The 18,671-nt window shown below is 35.7% G+C and overlaps 3 protein-coding genes across 4 annotated transcripts; 2 read left to right on the top strand and 1 right to left on the bottom strand.

The window, feature by feature from the left end:
* The first annotated feature begins 317 nt into the window (after positions 1 to 317).
* LOC105790593 (structure-specific endonuclease subunit slx1) lies at positions 318 to 1,569 on the top strand. 2 transcript variants are annotated; one of them, XM_012618288.2, is made up of 3 exons: positions 318 to 555; positions 865 to 971; positions 1,126 to 1,569. In XM_012618288.2, the coding sequence occupies exons 1-3, from the start codon at positions 407 to 409 to the stop codon at positions 1,305 to 1,307; spliced, it is 438 nt and encodes a 145-aa protein (XP_012473742.1). In that variant the 5' UTR covers positions 318 to 406; the 3' UTR covers positions 1,308 to 1,569. The 2 variants fall into 2 exon arrangements, with proteins under 2 accessions (XP_012473742.1, XP_012473741.1); XM_012618287.2 differs by having other exon boundaries at positions 324 to 630.
* Positions 1,570 to 6,546: 4,977 nt separating this feature from the next.
* LOC105793542 (acyl-CoA--sterol O-acyltransferase 1) lies at positions 6,547 to 7,788 on the top strand. Its single transcript, XM_012622439.2, has one exon. It carries the CDS (start codon positions 6,666 to 6,668, stop codon positions 7,725 to 7,727), a length of 1,062 nt encoding a protein of 353 aa, XP_012477893.1. The 5' UTR covers positions 6,547 to 6,665; the 3' UTR covers positions 7,728 to 7,788.
* Positions 7,789 to 9,587: 1,799 nt separating this feature from the next.
* Positions 9,588 to 18,435, bottom strand: LOC105790592 (protein transport protein SEC31 homolog B). The gene is made up of 21 exons (XM_012618286.2): positions 17,738 to 18,435; positions 16,631 to 16,685; positions 16,367 to 16,489; positions 15,974 to 16,070; positions 15,852 to 15,888; positions 15,634 to 15,739; positions 15,495 to 15,552; positions 14,946 to 15,043; positions 14,714 to 14,833; positions 14,361 to 14,403; positions 13,960 to 14,078; positions 13,731 to 13,858; positions 12,978 to 13,611; positions 12,704 to 12,889; positions 12,411 to 12,624; positions 11,989 to 12,071; positions 11,705 to 11,875; positions 11,145 to 11,273; positions 10,775 to 11,057; positions 10,081 to 10,319; positions 9,588 to 9,977 (listed from the first exon to the last, which is right to left on the bottom strand). The coding sequence occupies exons 1-21, from the start codon at positions 18,052 to 18,054 to the stop codon at positions 9,888 to 9,890; spliced, it is 3,330 nt and encodes a 1,109-aa protein (XP_012473740.1). The 5' UTR covers positions 18,055 to 18,435; the 3' UTR covers positions 9,588 to 9,887.
* Positions 18,436 to 18,671: the final 236 nt, after the last annotated feature.

Below are 18,671 nucleotides of genomic sequence, written 5' to 3'. Positions count from 1 at the left end.
ATAGGCTATTCTATTTGTACATATATCGAAGAGGGGCGCATTCAATCTTTGTTTGTCCATTAGTTTGGTTTTTTTTTTTTCATTGCGGATTAGAGCAATTTGGTAGCTTGCAAGGCTCAAAACCTTGAGGTTATGGGTTCAAATCCTTCTTGAATTAGGCAGGCTATGGTTAATTCATAATAAACTGTATACGGCCCAAACAATTAAAAATGGAATCCATTTTATCCTTATGGGCCTATGTTGAAACTAACTGAACCTGGAGTTTGATTGTAACTTCAATAATGGGTTTGCCAGAAAAATCACAGCCCTTAATTCAAAATGAATTCCAGAAGGGAAAAACTTTACCGTTGAATTAAAATCCCAAAATCCAACTACTCTTGGGATCGGATGATGAGTTGAGGTTGAGATGAGGCTGCTCACATCAACATTCCGATCTGTGAAACACCCAATTCCAATTCCAATTCCAATCCCAAACCCTAAACCCAATATCGTAAAACCATCGTTGCCGTCAGAATCGAGTGCCGTTGCAAAATCAAAATCAGAACTAAAAGCCTGGTGCGTTTACCTAATTCTTTCCACCAATCCCCCCATTAAAACCTACGTTGGTGTCACCAACAATTTCTCTCGCCGGTACCATCCTCTTTCATATATCTTCTGTTTGAAACTGAAATCCTTATTTGTGTCATTTGTTTTGGGTTAGATTGCTTGTTTTTGAGCAGTAATTGATAAATTTGTAGAAATTGCTTTAAATGTCTGCTTTGTGAATTTGGCTTCTTCTTCTTTCTTTTCTTTTTTTCTCTTTACATAAGAAAATGATTCAAAATAACTAAAAATATTAAAAATATTGAGCTTTGATAATTGCAGTTTGAAGCAACATAATGGCGAACTTAGCGGTGGCGCAAAAGCATCTCGTGCTGGAAGGCCATGGGTCTGCGCCTGTATAGTTCGGGGTTTCAATGACCAAAGTGAAGGTATTTTCACTTTCTTCTACATTCATGTATTTATTACCATGAAATTTGCTAACATGATTGATTTGTTCAATTAGATTAAATACAAAATTTCTGCTATGAATATGATCTTAACATAGCTAAGCACACCTGTTGACGTTTCCTTATTTTATTTTAGCTTGTGAGTTTGAATTCAAATGGAAAATGGTCTCAAGAAAACTGCCGCGCAAAAAGAAGAATAAGGAAGCTGATGATTGCTCCCTAACGTTATTACAACACAGGCAAACAGCTTTGAATAAGGTTAAAGGTATGTTGGATTGCAGTCACTTAGAAATTGAATGGCAAATGAGTACTTCCTAATTCATAATACCTCCAATTCTTGATAATTTTCATTGTCTTCAAGATGTTGTACGAAGAGGTGTTCATCAAAAGATAGAAAATCATTGAATATGTAATACTAATTGTTATAAATGCTACAACCATTTGTAATAAGTGGCCAAAGGGAAAGCCTTAAATCATTATTGATGATGATTTGAGTAGTCCCATTTCTTGTTTTTCTTACTTTACCTTGACTCTGTGTAGTTAACGTAACATTATTTGATACAAAAAGCATGTTTTTGAAGCACTATAGTCCATTCTGGACTGGTTCCGGTTGCACCGGTCGGAGTAACAAATCGGAACAATTATTTCTCTTTTTTGTACTGGTTTAAATTTCGGTATGTACCGGTTGCACCAGCTTGTTCCAACCAATTTAGGTTGCACCGGCTGGGACATTGCACATTGGACGGTGCATGAATAATGTTTAAAAATAGATAAATTATTATTATTTAACCAACTTTAATATTTTTTATTAATCAATTTTAAAATTTAAACTTTAATCAAGGTAAATGAGCAACTTTAAAATTTTAAGTAGAAAATTAATGAATAATAAAAAGTAAAGAATTTATATAATAAACAAACTAAAAAAAAAACAACTTCTAAATGCTTCACAAACACAACATTTTATGTATGTTTTTGTTAAATTTTCATTTTATATATCTAGTATGAGATGATCTTAGTGCAGAGTTTTTAAATAATGTTATGGAATGATTTGTTGTTTAATGTGTGAGATGTTTTTTCCTTATTTACTTTAGATTTGTTAAGTGATAAAATTTAGTTTGTGAAGTTTATTGATGAGTATTTTATATAATTAATTAATATTTTTATATTTGAAATTATTTAATCAAATTCATTTAATATATTTAATATTTTACATATTAAATATTTTTAAAAAATCGGTAAATTTGAAACAGTACATCGAAATAGACTGGTACTGATACATATTGGTTCCAATAGAAAAATGGTGCGCCCATCGGACTGGTAGTGACTATCTTGATTTGAAGTAAAACTTGTTAGTATCATTGTCTTTTTATTTCTTTTTTCTTGTTGGAGCCATGAATCTCGCATAAGTTGTGTAATGAAGTTGATGTTATGAAACAAATATTTGTATCATCTTAAACTTGTAAACTTGTAAGGTACTTTGTGTAGGTAAAGTCGTGAGGTTCCTTTCTAAGTTGACATGGATTGTTAAATTTGGTATGGATGTGCCATTGAGAATAGTCGGTTCTTAGGAGAATGCATGATGATATGAACTACATTGGTTGTGTAGTAGAGTTAGTACAGACATACAAGTGTGTGACACTATTTACGACTTATGACTGTCTTTTATTAGACAAAACAAACAGCAATGCCTGGTGCTGGCTGTGGTGCAAAGTTGGATTGACCGTTCTCTAAGTCAATTAACTTAACATAGACAATTATGAAAAGTGACTTAAAGCTTTTTTAGACACAAAATTGCCCCACAGTTTTTCACTCTGTCAAGCTTCAGTGTCGCAACTTCAAAGCTTTGGTGTCGCGACATCCTTGACAGTGGTACACTATGTCACGGCATCCACTGGTCGATGTTGCGACATCATTGGTGTTGGCCACAATTTCTTCACATCAATACCTTTAGGGATCTCACGACCTTGGAGGCTTAGTGTAGCAATATCATACCCTCAATGTCGTGAGTCACTCGACAGTCGGTTCTAGGTTGATTTCTCGTTACAGTTTTACCTCCTAGAAGCAAAGGGACTTGATGTCGCGACTTTTATAGCATTAATGTCGCGATACCTACCTTTGCTACTCAAAGATTTTGTTAGGTTCTTTAGTACACCATTTTTCCAATTTGAATCTCAAAAGGAGTAAAACTAAGCAAAAACGTTTATTAATAGTAAAAAGTAAAAATCAACAAAAATATAGAAATGACACCTAAATTGCTTGAGAATAAGTTATTAGAGTTTTTTGGAGAGCCAAATTTGACATATCAAATTACGGTAGATGGCAAACAAAATGTTCTTCCAAGAGTTTGGTAACAAGGTCGTTGCCTAATCTTCTGAGTGGATAGGCGGGGTTGAACAATTGAAGGCTGAGTAGAGCAAGGTAGGCTCTCAATAGGAGCTCATGACCAATGCTAGCAATATCTTAGAGACAGGAAAGGAGGAGTTGTCCACCCAAGTTGCGAGGTATGAGAAGCGGTTGGACAAACTAAGGAAGATTTATGTAAGGGATGTGAAAAATAAAAATAAGAAGATTGAGGACTTCAAACGAGTGGCTAAATTGTATAAAAAATTAAGTGACGAGGTGGATAAGGTGAACCACCGGTCGTTGAGAGTGCCCATCTCACTATACATGTGGCATATGGACCATTTGATTTGCGAGAAGGTGGAGTTTGGGATGTGCAACTGCTTCGAATCGTACAAAAAAAGTACTTTATCATTTCAGTACCATCCACTCTCAGGTCCCTAATCCCGAGGCTTGTATGGAGTTTCTACAAGTTGATGGGGCCTAGGAGATGTAATGTGAGTCTGCTGCCAACCTTGATGCAAGCAAGACTAATGCGGCCCAATATTTCACCTTTTTTTGTGTTTATGCTTTTGCTATTTTTTGTAACTTTTCTTTTTAATGACAGATCCTAATTTTTCTTCTGACCATGGTATTTGCTATTTTAAGGTATTAAGTTTTGCATATTCAAAAAATTTCAAGATTTGTAGTTTTCTAGATTTAATAGTTATGATCCTTAAGAAATTAAAGAGTCGGTAAGAGGCCAATTGCCTAGAACATATGTAACATTGGTGATCAAACGCTTTGAAAAGCTTATGTCTATGGAAGGCCAAGTCTTCTGAGAAGTTTGCAACCTAGGTGGTCGAAGGCTTTAAGAAGCGTTGAGCCTATAAAATGTGAGGTCTTTTAAGAGTCTTTTAAGAATTCTTGAGCCTATAAAAGGTGAGGTAAATTGCACAATATTTACTCTTACCAAACTTTTGGAATATATCAGTAATTATTTACAATATATAAGTTATACATTTCATCCACATATGTCTAAAAAGGTTAAATAACGTTCGACCACTCACTGTGAACTCCTATTAGCGAAGAATGTTGCTAATTCCACTATGACGTGGGTTTTATTTTATATGCACATATATATAGTTCCCATGGTGGAGACAATACTATATGGAGCAATCATTTAGCTTGCATACTATTGTTTCTATGCTCAAGACTCACATAAGGAGATCACATATACTAGGGCTTGCCAAACAACTACCGAAAATACTCTGGTTGATATATATTAGAGCTAGGGAGCTCATGCTCATGCAAACATGTTTGTGCATTTAAGAGTTGTATTAAGTTAGGGGTATATGTAATTTAAGAGTTGTATTAAGTTAGGGGTATATGTACACATAGTTCGTAAATATATATACATAGAGCTGGCCAATATGTGCAGCTCACACAATATACATATACTCATACCTCATTTAGTGTGACTACACAACACTTATGGTGCTGCCAAATAAAGAAAGAGGAAAAGAAACTATCCTACTTTAGATCTAGATTCATTGTGAATCGACACGAGTGATCACAACATTTGGGAGGGCTTTCATTGGGAAGTTCCAGTTCGACTGATTCTAGAGATTTTGAGTTAGTCCATACTTATTGCACCAACTATTGATATAAGGTTTGGGTTTAGAGATATAAGGTTTGGATTTAGAGATTTAAGGATGATTCATCTTTTGTTAGAGTTGTGTGACCCAAATTCTAAGAGATTGTTTACAAGTCAAGTTAAACAAAATATATCTTCTTTTTAGAAGATTTAGTATTTATGAGTATAATATATTTAGCATTCATTAACATAATATATTTGACTTTTATTAGAATTAGGTTTTTTCAACCTATAAATAGATGTAATTGAAACTCCTCTTGTAATTATTCGAATTCGACATAGTGAATTTTGAATTTTCTTCTCCTCTGCCCGTGATTTTTTTCACGAAAGGGTTTCCACGTAAAAATTTGTGTGTTCTTTATTTTTATTTTTTTTCTTTACAATATATTGTCATTACTGGCGTTTTATTTTTACACCTTTCATGGGCGGAGAGCAAGGTTTTCATAACTGGAGTGGTCATCAACCTAGTTAGACCATCGATTCTTAGTCCAATTGTTTAATCATTTCAACCAGTTTGTTTGGTTCAATTAAATAGCTTATTAAAAAATCATAATCGAACTGGTGGTCAAATAGTCAAACCACCAATTCTCAATCTAATTTCTTCGATTGTTTTGTTTGGTTCAATTAAATAAATTATTAAAAAAATCATAAAAAAGATTAAAATGGTTCAACTGATTTTTTAGCTCGATTCAATTGTTTCGCAAGTCAACCAATCCAAACCCCTTTTTCCGGATTGATACCCTGATTGATTCTCGATCTGGCTAGTTGATCCGATTTTGAAAATAATGACGGAGAGCTATAAGTGGTCGAGTATGGTGATAGAGAGGAGAAAAGAGAAAGTATTAGTCAAGATAGAGAAAAGAAGAGTATAGTAAGTATCTTGATCAAGCAAACTATCTCTGTCAAGTATGATCCCTCGACATGAGCTCGCTTTACTGTGGACTTGCGAGGTAGACGTTCCATGATCTTGGTTGGTGAGATCTAGTCTTAATTTTTGGTCATAGCTTATAAGTGGTTTGACAAGGTAGCAGGATCGCTAGCTTTAATTGACGAAAGTTGTTGGTGAGCTCCAGAGGTGGTTTGGCGAGGTCCAACGAGATGAGATGATCTTGCCAAGTACCGTTGATGGGATCGTGTAATATGAGTACAACAATATGAACAACATGGTATTATATAATAAAGATAGTATTGACACTTATGACTTTGTCTTTTCTAAGACAAAACAAACCCTACCTTTCATATTAGAGATGGTTGTGATGTTGAGTCGATATAATATATCTATTTCACTCAATATTTCAGATATTAAAATAAATATTAAGCCAAATATATATGAAGTCGACAGATGTTGAGTCTTGTGGTGGTGTGCGTCATGGATATGGCATGTTCTTAATTTTTATCTAAAAATATATATATATTCAAGTCAACCGGCTGCATCATGCATAAAAAATGATTCTTTATGTTTTCCATCCTAATCAATGTGGAGCATGACAAATAAAATTCCTTTTTTTCCAAGGAGAAATTTCTACTTACCTAACCCAGCCTCATGTGTATAACATGTTTTACGCCGAGACATCAGATCTAACCAATAAAAATAAATAATCGAACTCTGGTATACTTGAAACATCTAGCAATTCAACTTCACATATTTCACTCCATATTTCCCAATACAAGTGCATTAGAGCAATACATAGAGAAGAAATATGTTGGGAGAGGAGATGAACAGCTTCATCAAGGTATGGTTAGCAGTTTTCACATCTCTATGTTATTGCCATGCCATGGGTAAGATGGTTCCAAAAGGTCCCAAAAGACTCATTTTCCTACTCCCCATTGTCTGCCTATTTCTCTACCTCCCTCTCAATCTATACTCGCCCCATTTAGGGGGTCTTACAGCCTTTTTCATTGCTTGGCTTGGTAACTTCAAGCTCTTATTATTTGCTTTCGACAAGGGTCCTTTAAACACACGTATTTCTCTCCCACTTTTTATGGCTCTGGCTTGCCTACCTATCAAGATTCAACAAGATCCAATTAAGGAAAACCCATCATCAAAATCACAAGGAAAATCCAAGGAAGGTACTGTCAACTATGTTATTAAGGGTTTGCTTTTGGCCATTATACTATGGTCCTATAACTTCATTGAATACATACATCCCAATATTATCAAGCTCCTCTACGCTTTGCACATATACTTCTTCCTTGAAATCTTCTTGGCTATAGGGGCAGCCATGGTTCGATCCTTTTATGGGGTGGAGCTGGAGCCACAATTCAATGAACCCTTCCTTTCAACTTCACTCCAAGACTTTTGGGGCAAAAGGTGGAACCTCATGGTGGCTAGTATCATGCGCCCTACCGTATACGAACCTACCCTAAGATTTTCGTCAGTTGTGATTGGCAGAAAGTGGGCTCCGGTACCGTCGGTTTTGTCAACGTTTGTAGTATCGGGTGTGATGCACGAGCTAGTGTTTTACTATCTGAGGCGCGTGAGTCCCACAGGGGAAGTGAGCTGGTTTTTTATTTTCCATGGAATTTGTTTAACACTTGAGATTGGTTTGAAGAAGGCATTAAGTGGGAAGTGTGGGTTGCCGGGGATAGTAACGGGACCGTTGACAGTTGGGTTCGTGTTGGGCACGGGCGTTTGGCTGTTCATTCCACAGTTCACGCGGTCAAAGTTGGATGTTAGAGCGTTTGAAGAGTACGCTGAAATTGGGGCGTTGTTGAAAAGTTATTGTGAAAAAGTCTTAAACCATATCTTTTATCACTTGTAATATTCAAAGTAATATTTGTGTTTCTATTATTATTTTATACAAGATTGTAATTGTATTTATACATTTTTTTTCTAAAAATCTAATAATTTATTTTACGTATTCAATCATAAATAATAATAAGTTTTAACCTCAAGGTTGGGTGTTTGTTTGGTCTGACTTTTGTTAAGTTATAAGAAAATGTAAAGCTTGGATTTAGAATCATGTTCAAAATTATAAATATGTATATTTATAAAGGGTAATTGAAATAGTAAATTTGAGGTTTTGATGATGTTTATCTTTTATTGCATTAAAAATACCATCATAATAATATTTATTATTTTTAAATAAATTCTTTTAATTATTTCTCAATTGAATTGGTGTCTAATTAACTCGTGATGTCAAAATTTTCTCAACAAACACATATAATACTTACAAATACACTTTGTTTTTAATTCCTATCACTTTTTATTAATAGTAGTTTTAGGAAATACGATTGATGAACCATTCCATAACATGAAATGCTTCCTAGCACGCAATCATTACTTAAAAAATGGAGTTGTTGAAAGGACTGGAAACTATGCAAAGGTTTTAGAGACTCCTAAGCTGTTTCATTTTTGGAATGTTTAAAGTATATATTCCTTAATCTTCTCCTCATATACGATCACTTCCCCTCCTATTTAAATGGAAAGTACACTTGTATTTCTATACATAATTGACACTATTCCTTGGAGAAAATTTGTGAGTGTAACTTTTGTAAACACCTTCACTAATCTCACAATCCCACCATCCACTACTTTACCATGCTCATTTTCTTTTCTTTTTTCTACCTCCTACGAATAAAGAATTGAACGTTTCATTTAAGACTTCTAATCTTTTGGCAAACTTAAACACGTTCTAAATTGAAATAAATCTCAAACTTATATATGAACATTGGTCTAATATGTAAATTTATACATAAATTTTGATTCTGTACAATTTTATATATGAATTTTTTTTATTTGACCCAGTTCTCACATTATTAACACAATTATTGATATAACATTATTTTATGTTTATATATTACATACACAATTATATTTATCCGATATAAAAATAAATTGATGTATTTATTCCTTTAAATGTGTATAATTGAATTAAAATTAAACTTTCATATATATATATATAAACCACAATCAAAGTTTTGTGTATCAAATTGAACATTAAATTAAAATTATGTATAATTTTTAAATTTATCTTCTCTATGCAACTTTTTATGAACAATCACAACAACTATTCCATCATCACCACATTTGTTTTCTTAAGTTTGCCATCATCCGTTCATGACACTCTGCTTTATTGGCTTGTAACGTTTTCACACCTAGACAAAAAGCCGTCTACACTCTACAGTACTAATTAACCATATTGAAAACAAAATTTTTAAAAAAATAGATCCAAAATTTCGTAGTTAAGAAATCATATTTGCCACAAATGAGAAGAGAAACATTTTGCAAAGGAGGCGTCCAGCCGATAATACAATATTACAAGTCAAGAAATAGTGGTTATGATTTAAGACTAACTATTCCAGAACTTTCTATGGTTGCCGGCATAATCCAAACGATTTACAAAGGGTTGGAATGTGAAATTTGCATTCCATACATAAATGATGCCTTAATTAGGAGGCTAAACTAACCCCACAGATGCTACCGAAAGGATTGAATCTCAGGTTGCCCATTGATGAAACAACTTTCAGTTTGCATGTTAATTAATTAATGATTAGGTTCTACAAATAATGACATGGCCATGCAGAAACAGAACAATGTAACTAGCAGCAAATCATTCCCAATTGGTCCCCTAAAAGGAATTTCAGCCAACAAAAAAGAAGGAAAAAAGAGAAGTGATAGCTGAACTAAAAGAGTCAACTCTACTCGATGAAAAAAACAGTCAAACATAGTGTCCTGAAAACTATTTCCAGTAACTGCTTTGCTTTCAAAAGGAGTATTAATGTGTAAAGGCAAAAGTCAATATCTACCAAATCCAGGAGGGGCGTTTATGCAATGGGATCAAAAGAACCAATCTATATATTCTGCAGCAGCAATCAAGAGAAGCTATTCTTTGTCTACATCCAAGGGCTTTTATCATTGCCCCAAATGTACACAAGCAAAAATGAACACATCCTCGGACAGTTTTTGCCATCTTTATCACTTATCTTACATTCTGCCTTGTCTTAATCATCCGTTTCAGAGTTGCAAGCCAAAAGTTGCATTCGTCCCACTCATTGGTAGTAAGAAGAACCTGTTCCAGAAACAGAGGTAAATACATTGAAACCAGAAACCACTTTCAGTTGCCACTCCTAACAATCCTGAAAGCATAAACCAACGTTCTTTTCCCACAATACCTGGATATGTAGAGCTGTCCCAAAATCATTATTGTCCAACGCCTGGCAGAGCTGAATAAGCTTATCAGAAGCATTTTTTGAAATGTCTCCACTGTTGAGTTTGGCAAATAAGGCACCTATTTTCTTTGAATTGTCTTCTATTTCACGCTTCTTGGCTGGGTTCGCACGTGGTCCTCCCAGTGCTTGAGAGGTCTCATTGAAAAGTCTAGTTAAAGTTGTGATTACAGGTTTCTGGTGGGCTGGAAACCAAACAAGGTAAAGTTATTACCAACAGTAATATGCCTAAAACATTTATATTTCTCCACCTATTAGTTCACAGAACTGCATGAACAGAGATTATTTTGGAAACAAGCATACATTTGATTGATCTTTATTTAGGAAGTTCTGATGCCGTGTAGCATACCTTCAACCTCATTTATGTGGATTATGCAAACTTGAAGGATAACTAACTAGCACAAAGAATAATAAAAAATTTTCACAATTATCCATTTAGAAACAATTTGTTTTGTTTTGTAAATGTTCTCATAAAGGGTGATGATGAAAAGATAAACCTTAATAAACTTTCAGACAGTAAACCCTCATTCTGGAATAATCTCAGAAGTTAGGCGGACAGAGCATGCAATGAGTGAAACTCCAAAATCCAATAAACAGGTATGACATTAACATTATTTGAAATCAAGAAACTAGTAATTACCAGGTACATTTGAAGTGTCAGCAGTCTGCACAGTTGGTGGGGGTGCAGCAGGTGCTGCAGCTAGTTGTATTGATGCTGACTGCGTAAGGCTAGTAGATTGCACAGGACTCATGCCAGGTCTTTGAACAACAGGTGTGTCGGTCACTGGCATAAATCCTCTAGGTGTTGGGGTAGGAGCTACAAAATGGGGCACTTTGGGGCCAGGAACTGATCCCATTTGCAATGGGACGGGTGCAGGAGAACCAGTTCCTTGGGGAACAGGATAAGTAGGGTTAGCAGCACCCTGAAAGGCATGCAAAAATCATTTAGTATACCGATCACAGAAGAATAACTATGGCATTGAACATGAATTAGATGTAGCTATACAGACAGGATATAATTGAGAACCCAAGGCAGCTGGCTGCTGATATTGATCTGCATTTCTTAGACCAGGAGGGTTTGAAGGAACAAAGGGTCTAACAACAGGCTGAGTGGTGCCAGGTGAAGGAGCGAAATTTCCCTGGAAGGACAAAAATATTTAGTCCAGAAACAAACTGAAAAATGAAAATAAAATGCATATAAGAAACCAAAAGACAATAAAAATTAGAAAGAGTTGTAGAGTTTTTTCCGGGTTTAAGATAAAACAAGTGACAATCAATTTTATGGAGAGCAGCAATGGAGGGTTGTTTGCACATTGAAAAACTGCCAATGCCAAGTTACCTCAGATCAATTGCAAACTTAAAGATTCCCACTTAACAGCAAAGCCATGCTAGTTATAACCTGGCCTATTGCTGTAATTAAGATTTCATTTGGACCAAATTGTCTCTATGCATTAAGATAGCATGACAGATTAACAGTAAAATAAGAAGAAAATATTATTACAAAATAGCCATCACTTAAGAGTCTACAAAGTAGACTGCTATGCACAAAAGGATACCCAATACAGCATACCTGGGAAACATGAGGAGACTGGGTTGGCACAAAAGTATTTGCAGGTGCTGGTGGTTGAGGTCGATACGAGGGAGGAGGTACATATCCTCCATATTGGGAGAAAGAACGCTGATAATTTTCATCGTAAGCACTACTAGGAACACTTGGCTGAATTTGTGATGTAGTAGACTCCTAACCAATAACAAAAGGTAACAAAAGGCACAAAAAAAGTCATTCACAACATCACAATAATCAAGGACCGTCCAGTAAAGACACTCCTAAGATAAAAGCTAAAGGAAAAGCACCGGATATATTTGTTGCATAGGTTCAAAGACTGATCCACTTGCTAGATGAGAGTTTTCGAAAGCCGTAGATGTAGTTTCTTTCTCTGCAATAGAAAAAAGACAGATTTATCCTCAACAAGCACATATTGCCAAGCAAAAAACATAGCTAACACTTCAGTAAAGCTAATTTCATTTTAATCCTCATAAATAGTGTGTGTGAGAAAAACAACTTTAAAATAAACCAAAAAAACTGAGACACCAGAGAAAGAAGTTCTCAGTGCATCACAGGTTTAGAACTCCTAATTACAAGAGCTCAAAAACAATTTCTACCAAATTCAATCAGTGTTATTGGCACAATTAATAATTAGCACTACATCAAAAATCCATACGTAATAGCATTAGAACCACAGCAGCAAGCATAAGCCATCTCCTGAAACACATACCAGGTTCTGTTGAAAGTGCAATACGATCTTTTAAGATAACAAGTTCAGGTGACAGCTCATCAGACCCCAAAAGCTTCAAGTACTCCATGGCTGTAATTAGAAGCCCTTGACTAGCCAATATTTCAGCATATTTCTCAACAAGCTTGCAGAGAGATGCACTATATTGCTTCTGGCCAGTTGCCAAAGCGAGGACAATGGTCTTTTCCATCAAATCCTAGAAGACAAAAATCTATTGTGGGGTTTCAGCCGGACAACTTATTCTTGAAATGTGTTTCTATGAATTGCCAACTTACCTGGAGAAGATCAACATAAGATTTCCCGTCATGTTCGGTTGTCAGGCACCTTGACCAAATCTCTACTGTTTTATCAATATTTCCTGCGCATATATAACAGAGAGTTGCTGCCAGAGTATTACCAGAAGCCATTAGTTTGGAAGCAAGCATATCACAGAGTACTGTCCATTCCTCTCTTTGGGCAAACTGCTCATCAAATATGATATATAAGTCCCATAAATAAATTGTTACCACACCACTATAAATCTAAATTACTTCCAAAATATGAACTTACTGTACAGAGGAGTGCAAGTGTTTCTTTCCATAGTTTCAAAGGCCTTCTATTGACAAGACTCATGAGATCATTGTTCACCATTGCAGAGACAACCTTCAGGTGTGGTGAATGGCTCATCTTAAGATACTGATCACATGTGCTCTCCCATAAGGAAGTACCACCAACATGAGCAATAACTAATGCATCAGCCATCTTATTGGCTGCAATGCATTGTGCAACTGCTCCCTTATAGTCACCCACCACCAAAGCACGTAGAACAGCATCATCAAATGATGGATCTGCACTTTCCTCCAGCCCATCAGATTCTTGAGGTGTTAGATCCGTGCTAGGAACTGCGCTCTCAACATGAAAATTATTTTCAGAAGTTGCAACTGGTGTATCAGCCTTGGGACTTGGAAGATTGTTGAAGAAATCCTCCCCATTATCAGCAGCAAAGGGGGTAGCTTCTTTCTCATAGCTCACTTTTTCCTCAAGGGTAATATCAGTCACACTCTGAGAGAGGTCATTTTGTACAGTATCTTTTTCTTCTGCAGGTGGGCTAAAACCAAGATGCATGAGCAACTTTGTCCTAGCTGTCCCGTCATCTTCAAACATCACCTTTAAGAATCCCCACGTTTCTCTATCATGCTGAGATCTGCACAAAATTCCCGTGAACCATAAAAGCCATTAATTGGAAGGAGTAAAGAAATTGTTTGACAAAAGACAAGAAAGAAATAATTAGAATTTCTTAGAATCTTAGTTCAGATGACATACTCAGACTCTTGAGATTTCTTTTCACATAGAACCCTTAGAGAAGACCTCTCCCCATTTTGGATCGCAGATTCAAATTCAGATGAACGACTGACCAGACTTTCTTCAGCAACTAAGTTGTGCACAAAAACCTGAAAATAGCATACAGGACCATAAGATCCCAAAAAGAAGGAAGAATGTTATTCATATTCTGGTAGGTAAAAACATAAACAAACCTCACTGATATATTTACCTCTGATGACGGAGAAGTACCTACACCATGAATCTGAGGGCGAAATGAGACAACTTTTCCTCCAAATCCAAAAGATACCCCAACAGGACGTTTATACCATTTTGGTGCTCTCAAAGACACTGCATAAAATGAAATTAAAGTTGGTCAGAAAGAGAATGTAAAGCATATATAATCTCATAAACAATAGAGTAAAGAGTAAAAACTAATTAAGCAGGGGTAGCCCACATCTGCCTCTATTGGCAGTCATCAATCATGTTTCTCCTAGACCACCAAAAGCTAAATAGTAGAAAGGTCAAATTATATGACAAAAGGGGAAAAAATGGGTGGTTCTGCAGAAGCAAATTGAAGTACACCAAACAAACTACAGCACTCAAAATGCATGGTTCTATTTGAAGCATTACCTGCACCAAAATCGCCCTCCCCAACACCGTATCGGCTGCAACCCTGCATAACAATGGTAAAAAGTTAAATGCAAGAAGTGCTAATGTAGAGTACAAGAAAAGAATTCTGAGAGGCAAAAATTGTTGGCAAATCAGACAAATAAACTGGCAAGAATAGTAAGCTTTAAATACTTTCCAGATTAACTACCAAAGAAACATGTCCCATCTACACGCATTAAAAGCCATCATAAACAAATCTGTTGCTAGCGATAGGCAGATTGCATTTGTTTAGTCACACAAGTCCAACTCCTAAGAAATTTTTGTTTAACAAAAACCTAATTATGATAGGAAAGGTAACTTGGACAAGGTCACACCTCAATATTGTAAATGCCAATCTTGCCATCAAAGGAAGACGCTGATATTACTCCAGGAATCTTTGTATACCAGTGCACATCAAAGTTCCAGTTGGTACCGGCAGGCAATTCACAGACAATCTAAGCCCCAAAACAGAAATAACCCAATTCAGAATGTAATCTTTTGATAATAAGGAAGATACAAATCCAGAAGAAGTGAGGAAGCATATTAGTAATTAAGTCATTCCCCGACCTCTCCAGTCACTGTATCCCAACAAATAGTTCGATTATCTTTGGCACATGTGAGCAAATAAGAGCTGTCAGAGGGACACCATGCCATTGCAATTACACCTGCAATAGCACATACATTCAAATATTATTATGAACTTAAAATAACACAAATCTTATTTACCTTACAACAATAAAAGACCTACAAAATAATGCATCAAACTTCTACATGAATGGGGACATGAATAACTGCCATGAAAATTAACAGCAAATGACCTAAACCATAAAATGGTCAAAGTCCCAGCTCCATCTGGGATCACTGGCACAGTTCTGACTGAGGGCACCAAACCAATCTCAAAAAACTACTTCCACTCTTGACTTTAGGTAGCTAACTATATACATATCATATTCACATATTATACGGAGTAGTGCCAGCCTGCCAGGTTAAACTGAAAGAGCATATAATTCTCTTATTAAGTACAGAAACAAACACCCCCAAAGTAAAGGTAAAATATCAGCAAGTTAAAAAAAAAAAAAAAACCCCGAGTTGCATCAACTTCTCAAGCATTATTACCTTTTGTGTGCCCTACAAACTCCTTCACCGGTGACATTATGTTCCGCATATCCCAAAGCTGCTTGCAAAAATACCAGAAATTAACAATTTCCAAACAAATGGTAATCCACATTTTAAGCAACATGAACAGGATTATTACCCTTAATATGGGTGAACCATCTTCATCTGAGGCAACAACAAGTTGGGTGGCAACATCAGGATGCCACTGCAAAACAGAACACCGCCTTCTAACTGAATCTGCAAAACTGCCATTAGAAAACCAAAAAAGATTAGGTCAAACGATGTGCAGGGTCATGATGGAAATAACATGTGGAAACAACCAGAAGTTTTTCAATTGATAGAAAAGATGAATTTTACCTTATCACTGGCTTTTGCTTCTTCAAGTCCCAAACAACTGGAAAATTATAAACATACACATTAGCTACCCTGCTAAACTTAAATGACAAGACACTAAGTCCAGAATCCATTAATTTCCTCACCAGTTGTCCCATTATGAGAAGTTGAGGCTAGTATATGTTGGACCTTACTATTCCAGGACAGATATGAGATTTCACCTTGAGCAGCAGAACCACTACCCTGCATGAAGGCCACAAAAAAACTATGTCAGATGCCTCTATAGTCCACAGGTTGTCAGTTTTTTTTTTTTTTTTAATTTGAAAAACGGGGGATTTGAAACGTGAAAAGAAACAAGCAATGTTTGCTGCAGTGGAAGATATGGCAATTAGTGGAACAACAAGGGTGTGAAATGTGTTAATCCTGATTCTATACATGGCTCAGAATCAAAAGACAATGGCCATGCAATACTTTGCCACAGTGAGCAGATAGATGAAGGAGGTTTACAATTCAACAAGTTACTAATGATTGCCACAGACCTTAAGAGGCGGAAAATGAGACGGTTGTGCAGGTGCTGACAAATCCCAGATGCAGATTTCACCGTCCTCAGCCCCAGATGCTAGTAAGTTTGGAGCAATGGCATTGAACTCGAGACCACGAACCTAAAAGTATGAGGAAAAGAAAAGAAGAAATATACCATGACATCTTCAAATGCTAGATGACAAATATCATATATGTCAAAAAGCTAGAGGTTTTATTACACAAATAGACACACACAAAAAAAAAGGAATAAGGAAACTCACAGGTCCTTTGTGTCTAGAAAGACGTCCAACAATAGCTTGTTCACTTGACATAGAGCTGCGGAAATTGTTATGTTTAAACCAAATTATCATGTTGTTTCAAACCAAATAAGACAGTGCTAATGTCAAAATAAAAATCCCAAAACAAAATGAGATTGCTAAAGGAAATACAGATCAATAAATACTAATAATTGGCAAAAAAAAAAAAAACATAGGAAAATGCAAAAGTAATCAATTCCAATCACCTAGAAAAACAAAGATCATAAATGAATAGATAAAAGAATTAAATATTCTATAACACAGGGTCTCAGATAAGAATCATTTTAATCATAAATTTTCTCCAAAAAAGATGATATTCTTTTCCTTCTAGTTCTTAGTCTCTAATAAAATACAACTAGATCCAGATTAACCAGCAACCCAATGCCAACAAGAAGAAGAGTTTCTGCTCAATAACCAAATTCTTTTATAAATGATCCAGTCAAACCAACACAGAACATTCAGTGCTCATGAAAAGTAAAGCAAAACTTGGATGTAGCCTACTAAAGACAATGCCAAGATCAGGCACAACAAATTACCAGACATTTTATCCAACTTATTCCACATGGCACAATAAAGCAAGCCATTAACAGTTCATGAGGGAATTAAGTTTCGAAAGTACATCAGTCAGAATTCACTTTCAACCAACCATTCATCAAATCCAGTTATAAGAAGTAATCTAGAACTCGCAAATCATGAGCACATTATTACAATATCAAATCATGAAAAAGCTAGCCTCGAAGTAAACAAGCCCAAAAACTTGAATAACCACTAGCTGTAAATAATAAAAAATACCAAATTAACACAAGACAAAAACAATTATTGGAAATCCATATAAATAAACGCGTGAATATAAATTTGATAAGAGCTCAGTACAATCCCAAGTAGATGGAAAGCAGTCAAAATTTTCCCATCCAAACAAACATCATACACTTAAAACCTGCAATATAGCCAATTGACTTATTCTAGTGCCCAATTCTTTCACTACATGTCTAATTAACCGAAATTTAAAGTAAACTAGATTAAATCAACCGATATGTACATTTTATAGAAAGATAATAAAAAAAAAAGTACCGTATCAGGTTTGAGGGGTTCCAAAGATCGATATTGCCATCAACGAGGCCACCAGCAATGAGCCCGAGTGAAAATTCATCGGAACCAGATCCGTTCTTGCCCCAAGCGAGGCGGTTAAATCGCTCAGAGCTGGGGCACTCGCCTACCAAAGGAAGCTCGCGATCACCACTCTGGAAATCAAACTTGAATATCTCGAGATTCGCGGATGAGCTAAAGGACATATCCACCGCCCCAGCCATTGTCCCCGCTGCCATGTAGGGAGCGTCCGGCGCCATTGCCACTTGCGCCGATCTGTTCACCCCTTTTATACACGCCATTAGATTACAAGCAAATTTTACGGTACGTTATCCTCCCAAAATACCTATCAAATTATATATCGATGCCGCGAGAAATAAACAAAGACCGATAGCAATTATCGGCACATATGTGAATTGATACGGAAGAAGTTCAAAGAGAGATATGATTTGGATTAATATGGTAAGAATTTGAAGGATTAGGGTTTTGATCTAATTTCGGGAATTCAGAAATAGGGAAAAAAACACTATGTAGTGAGGTTTCCTTTTTTTTTTTTTTTTTTTGAGGGGGGGCGATTTTCTGAATTTTGTTTTCTCTTTTGACTGATTGCTGGAGGAGAGTGGTAAAGTGGTAATTTTATGAATGGTCTCTTTTTATTTTGGTTTTGTGCTGCCGCTGCTGTGGTCGTTCTTTTATGTTCTGTTCGAGTAACGAATGTCTATAACTCGGACAAAGGATGGAATTGTGAGAGTGCAGATGATTATAGGATTAATTCCACCAAACGCCTATAAACTTTCTTCCACATTTTAAAATAGTCCTGAATTTCATTCAAATTGAAATTTCAAAATATCAAAATTGTATCCATCAACTTGTTTTCCAATTCTATCCATCAATTTAAATGTTAAACATCAATTTGGAT

Source organism: Gossypium raimondii, chromosome 8 (genome assembly GCF_025698545.1).
Source record: "Gossypium raimondii isolate GPD5lz chromosome 8, ASM2569854v1, whole genome shotgun sequence".
Classification (NCBI taxonomy): domain Eukaryota; kingdom Viridiplantae; phylum Streptophyta; class Magnoliopsida; order Malvales; family Malvaceae; genus Gossypium; species Gossypium raimondii.
The sequence above is the reverse complement of the archived record's forward strand: the minus strand, read 5'-3'. Positions and strand labels throughout refer to the sequence as shown.

Coding starts and splice junctions, on each gene's coding strand:
- LOC105793542 (XM_012622439.2), top strand. CDS start 6,666: ATGTTGGGAGAGGAGATGAACAGCTTCATCAAGGTATGGTTAGCAGTT.
- LOC105790592 (XM_012618286.2), bottom strand. CDS start 18,054: ATGGCGTGTATAAAAGGGGTGAACAGATCGGCGCAAGTGGCAATGGCG. Junction 10,320..10,774: donor TGACACTTCAAATGTACCTG/GTAATTACTAGT, acceptor TTTGGTTTCCAG/CCCACCAGAAACCTGTAATC. Junction 9,978..10,080: donor GGACAGCTCTACATATCCAG/GTATTGTGGGAA, acceptor TTTCTGGAACAG/GTTCTTCTTACTACCAATGA.
- LOC105790593 (XM_012618287.2), top strand. CDS start 407: ATGAGGCTGCTCACATCAACATTCCGATCTGTGAAACACCCAATTCCA. Junction 631..864: donor ACCAACAATTTCTCTCGCCG/GTACCATCCTCT, acceptor TGATAATTGCAG/TTTGAAGCAACATAATGGCG. Junction 972..1,125: donor TTTCAATGACCAAAGTGAAG/GTATTTTCACTT, acceptor ATTTTATTTTAG/CTTGTGAGTTTGAATTCAAA.